This window comes from Cynocephalus volans, chromosome 10 (assembly GCF_027409185.1).
Source record: "Cynocephalus volans isolate mCynVol1 chromosome 10, mCynVol1.pri, whole genome shotgun sequence".
Classification (NCBI taxonomy): Eukaryota; Metazoa; Chordata; class Mammalia; order Dermoptera; family Cynocephalidae; genus Cynocephalus; species Cynocephalus volans.
The window spans coordinates 8365734-8371174 of NC_084469.1; the positions used below are offsets into that span (position 1 = coordinate 8365734).

Genomic DNA, 5441 nt, shown 5'->3' on the forward strand with positions numbered 1-5441 from the left:
CGCACCACCCCCCTCCCATCGCCCAGGTCTCTACTGCGGGCGGCCCCCGGGGGGGGGGCGGTCCCAGCTCCAGGCCTCCGTGAGGTCACCGCGTGGGGTAGCCAATCCCGGGCGCCCGAGTGGGCGGGGTCCCCGTCGGGTCCCAGGAACGGAACCCGAGGGAGAAGAGGGGGGCCCCACGGATTTAGGGGGGAGGGGAAAAACCATGGGGGGCACCCCTCCAGAACCCCTTTACCGGGCGCGCGCTCTCCACTGGAAGAGGCACAGAGAGACACTTTCCCCGGGATCCTAAGTGTGGGGGCGGCTGGCTGGGGGGTTCGTCCTGCCAACGCCCGAGGCTCGGAAAAGAGTGTTGGCGGAGGGAGCAGACAACGTGCCGGGACATGGCCTAGGTCCTTCGGACCCGGCCACCATGACCTCTTTGCCCTGTTCCCTCCCTGGTCGGGAAGGCTCTAAAGCTGTCTTCCCGGACCTCGCCCCCGTCCCGTCGGTAGTGGCCACCTACCCGCTTGGTCTGTCCCCCGCAACCGCAACCTCCCCCGATTTGTCCTACTCCGGACCGCATGGCCACCTCCTACCCTACCCGTACACCGGGCCGGCGACCCCCGGAGACTCCTACCTGCCTTGCCAGCAATCCGCGGCTCACTCTCAGCCCCTCTGCGGCCCAACCGAGTCCCCGCAGGAACTGGAGGCGGGTAAGTCCGGCGGTGGCGTCTCCTCCAACCTTTGGGGTACGGCTCCTGTGCGCCCCTAAACTTCGCCCTTGCCTGGTTGGACGCAGCTAACGGGATTCAAACCTTACTCGAATTCCACGGGATCTGGGGGTGGGGGGAGGGTGAATGGATGGGGCGGGAGACACGGGGGGAGGGGCGGGGGCAAGTTGATCTAGGTCTCCTTTCAAAACTGGCCTGGTTTCGATTTGCAGTTGTGTGAAGCCTGGGGGGGGGGTCCCTACCCCACCCCCTGGAGCAGCAGGGTTGTGTGTACCTACGTGTAACGGAGAACTGAAACAATCCAGATGTGGGGGTGGGGACCTAGTCCCTTCCGCGGGATTCTCCCTGTCTTGCACTCCCTCCCTTCCCTATGTCGCCCCTCTTTGCGTTCCTCTTGTCTCAGAAAGCAGCGCTCAAGCCTAACCCTGACAAAGACAACTAAGATACGGGGTGGAGGGCTGTAGATGTTGAGGCTTAATTCAGGGCTCCTTCCTCTCCCTTCCCGGGCCCCAGCCCCTCTCCCCAGACCATGCTTAACCTTGACTGTAAGCTGTTCTAGCAGAATCTGGGGCTAGGACCCCTCCACCCATTGTTCTAAGAATGTAACTACAGACTGGTCAGGCCTCTCCTCTCTCCCTGGCTACTTGAGCCTTCCAAATGCTATCCCTGTCATCTCCACCCCTTCACTTTGAGGCAGGGTAGGCCCTGGTTCCCTTTGCCTGGAGCAACTTTGAGCTCTTGAGAAAGTGGTCACAGGATGCCTCAATGGCACCTAGGAGCTAGCCATTTTCCTGGCCCTGGGCCTTGCACATCTGAGCTGACATACAGTGTGGGCTCCAGCGGTGTCCATGCCACCATACATACACCCATCTGCACTGGCTCCGGTTTAGACTCCAGGTCTCCTGCACTCCCTGTCCCCACCTAATTGCCCCCACAATTGTCTTTGGCAGTCTCCTCCAAGGATGCACATTCACCAGATGACTGCTGTAGTCAGCCCAGGACTAAGTCCTCTCTCTCCCTTCCCTTGTCACTCTGACTTATGAGCTCACAAACCATCAAAGCCAGAAGTGGCCCTAGCATTTGGGAGCTCAACCTCCTTGAGGTACAGATGGGCAAACTGAGGACCAAAGAAAGGGTGTGCATGCATCAAGGACACAGCCTGTTTCTTAGGCTCTTGGCCCTTTGCAAATTGGCTTTCACTGCATGGGGCTAGGAACGAGGATTTTAGGGAAATTCCTCAGTACCCCCCCCCCCCCCCGCCCCCTGCCCCCAAACGTTAACTGCCTTCTGTGGCAGGACTGGCACTGCCTCTCCCAGGCTGCTGGGTGTGGTTGGAGGAGGGGCAGTTCTGGGAGGGGGGGCTTACAGATCTACTTTATACAAATGAATCCCTTGGACTCTTCCTTTAAGTGTATCCTAATATGGTGTGTGTGTGTGGGCAGGTAGATGGGTAAGTGGGTGGAGTGGGATGGGAATAAGATGACCTTGTCCTTAAGAGAATTGTTGGCAACGGGATCAGTGTTTTCAGTCCTGTCTCCCACACTCCTTGTCTTCTCTTTGCTTGGTCTAAGTGGAGAGTTCGTTTTCTTTAAGGACTTCCCTGGATCCAACGAAAAACCAGACACACACACACACACACACACACACACACACACACACACACACACACACACACACACACACACACACACACACACACACACACACACACACACACACACACACACACACACACACACACACACACACACACACACACACACACACACACACACACACACACACACACACACGTCCTTAGAATGGATTGTAGCATTTCTCCACTGGAACTGGGTTCGGCCCACCCTAGAGTGAAATGATTGGGGTATGAGAGAGGACTTGGGGTCTTCCTTTTATCCCGCTCTAGGTCCACCCCCGCCTCCGGGAGAGGTTTGGCTCCAAGTGAGCCGCGTCGCCAAGTGGCGGCGCCTCGAGGGAGGCCCTGGGGCTCCATTATCGCGACGAAGGCAGATCCAGTCGTGACTTGCTGTAACTGGTGTGAAGAGAGGCAGCTGTCGGGAAGGAGCTTGGAGGGGGTCCGCTCTGAGCGGAAGGCTCGGCGACTTCAGCCGGGTCTGCCTCCGCAGCTCTCTCTGCGTCACCGCCCGAATTGCGCGGTCCACGCAGCCAGAGAGGCGCGGGTGGTCGCTCGGCTGCCAGCCCGGGGCTGCGAGCGGTGGGGTCGAAGCAGGGGAGGCCGGACAGGCGCGGGCGGGAGCGGAAACCCAACGGTTTTTCTGGGAATTGGCTGAGGCAGGGGTCGAGGGGGGAGGATCTGAGAAGCCCGCAGCGCCCGAGGCCGCGGGGAAGGGATGTGGGGGAGGTGAAGGCAACTAGTGACCGCGGCTGGCCGAGGGCGGGGACCCTGACGTGTGTGGCGTGAGCACTACTAGGAGAAGGGCGGGGGGACGCAGGCGGACACAAGTCGCGTCTGGGCACTGGGCCGTGCGCTCTCTGGGCTGGGGTCGGTGGGACAGAACTGCGTGGAATGCGGCCAGCGTTGCCCCAAGCCCGCGGGCATTTCGGCCGCTTCATTCACCCTATTCCTCCCATCCCCTTGGGACGGTCTCCGGTGTCCCCATAGAGTGGCGCGGGTTGGGGCCACCAGCTTTGAAGAACAAGGAGCCTCTCGCCCCCTGCGTTCTAGGCCCGTGCTGTCCCACGGCCGAGATTCCTGGAGAGCGAGGCGGGCAGGAGGTGACCAGATATCCCGCGGCGGCAACCCAGTGCGATCCAAGAGCGGCCGAGTCTGCCTGCGCTGCCGCGCGCTGCGCAGTCTCCGAGCCCGTGTCACCTTCCCTAACACGCGAGAACCCCTCTGTGCGTGTGGCCGGGCGGAGGAGGGGGCTGCCCTACGCCGACCCGGCTTCTGGGGTCCCTGGAAACCGTCTCCCCGAGCCAGCAGGCTATGGCGGAGGGGACAGACGGTCACTTTTTCTGCTGGGTGCGCCTCAGGAAAAGGGCGGCCCGTTACAGTAAGGCGATGGCAAAGCCTGGGGGTCACTTTCCACACTCTGATGCTGGCATTCAAGGTCGGCTCGGCGGACTCTGCTGACCCACCCCTCTTCCGGCAGCTGGAGGCTGCCACGCGGACGCTACCTCGGGCCTCTGAGCATTGCTTTTGAGTTCCCTGCGCCTGGAATGCCCTTCCCCCGCCATGTGTAGGCCTCAGCCCAGCCCCCGACCGAGCCTTTCTGCCCCGCCCTGCCCCAAGCTGGCGCCACCGCACCCGGCTGAACTCCGACCTCCCCCCGCAGGCGCCACGGTACCCTCGCTGTGGCCCTTGGCGCTTTTTTCCTAAGATCACAGGACCCACAAGAGTGGGAGCTCCCTGAGGGCAGAACTGCGTCTGGTATCACCTGGCGCACAGCGAACGTGAGCGTTAAGACGGTAGAGAGGGGCAGGGACCGACCCTGGTGGCTGCGCTCTACGCTAATCCGCAGCCGCATGCAGACGAGATGCAAATGAGCGGACCGAGCTGTCAGTTCTTCCTCTCACTCCGCCCCCTCCCCCACCGTCTTGCGCTACCCCACAGACTCGGAGAAGCCGCCGCTGTCCCCGGAGCCCTCGGAGCGGCGACCGCAGGCCCCGACCAAGAAGCTACGCAAGCCGAGGACCATCTACTCGAGCCTGCAGCTGCAGCACCTAAACCAGAGGTTCCAGCACACGCAGTACCTGGCGCTGCCCGAGAGGGCCCAGCTGGCAGCGCAGCTCGGCCTCACCCAGACCCAGGTGCGGCCAGTTCCATCTTTCCGGAGCTCTAACCTTCCCGTGTGTTCTCTGGGAACACTCTCCCGCCGCTCCCCCCCCCCCCCCCCCGGTGTGAATGACTGATGAGTCCACTGGCCGTGTTTTCACTGTTCTCCGGAGAGTGTTCATAGCTGGCCCTCAGTAAGTGTTGGGGAAATATGTTCAAAGATGTGTGTGGGGTGGGGGTGGGGGGGTTGGTTCAGATACAGGAGAGTTCACCAGACAGGGAAAACTGGGGACTAGCTCACAGGCAGGAACTCAGGGGACCTCCGTGGCTACGGGGGACTGGAGCAAATGTTCCCAACCTCCGCTCTTCTCCCAGGAATACAACTGGGTCCCTTTCCCTTCCTCAAACCCTTCCACGCATAAGCTCCTCCTGATCGTCCATTCTTTCCTCTTTTCTTCCCAAAGGTAAAGATCTGGTTTCAGAACAAACGCTCCAAATACAAGAAGCTTCTGAAGCAGAACTCTGGGGGTCAGGAAGGAGACTTCACTGGGAGACCCTCTTCCCTGTGTCCCTGCTCCCCACCCCTTCCATCCCTCTGGGATCTGCCCAAGGCAGAAACCCTGCCGACTGGTGGCTACGGCAACAGCTTTGGAGCCTGGTATCAGCATCACTCCCCAGATGTCTTGGCTCCACCTCAGATGATGTGAGTCTGGAGAAGGACAGGTCAAGCCCTAGCCCTCCTACAAAGCCCAGGACCCAGCCCACCTGCACCCCTTCTGAGCCGGGAGAAAACCAGCTCCAGATGGGTTTTCTCAGAAGAAGGAAGAGCTAGAGGAGAAAAAGGGATGGGGTGGAGTCCTGTCCCCCTAACCCAAACAGCTAAATCAAGGACTTTGGCCATTGCGCCCCACCACTGCCATGAACTGGACAATTTCCCTCCAGCTGGACGAAGACTCTGAAGAGAGTCATTGGCTGGCGTTAGCCTGCCTCCA

General features: G+C 60.8%; 1 protein-coding gene across 1 annotated transcript; it reads left to right on the forward strand.

The window, feature by feature from the left end:
- The first annotated feature begins 412 nt into the window (after positions 1–412).
- DLX4 (distal-less homeobox 4) lies at positions 413–5156 on the forward strand. The gene is made up of 3 exons (XM_063109072.1): positions 413–695; positions 4288–4484; positions 4914–5156. The coding sequence occupies exons 1-3, from the start codon at positions 413–415 to the stop codon at positions 5154–5156; spliced, it is 723 nt and encodes a 240-aa protein (XP_062965142.1).
- Positions 5157–5441: the final 285 nt, after the last annotated feature.

What these genes read in the sequence shown, in the direction of transcription:
- DLX4 (XM_063109072.1), top strand. Translation starts at nt 413, where the DNA reads ATGACCTCTTTGCCCTGTTCCCTCCCTGGTCGGGAAGGCTCTAAAGCT. An exon ending in CCCGCAGGAACTGGAGGCGG is followed by an intron (nt 696 to 4,287) that starts GTAAGTCCGGCG and finishes GCTACCCCACAG; the next exon opens with ACTCGGAGAAGCCGCCGCTG. An exon ending in TCGGCCTCACCCAGACCCAG is followed by an intron (nt 4,485 to 4,913) that starts GTGCGGCCAGTT and finishes TTCTTCCCAAAG; the next exon opens with GTAAAGATCTGGTTTCAGAA.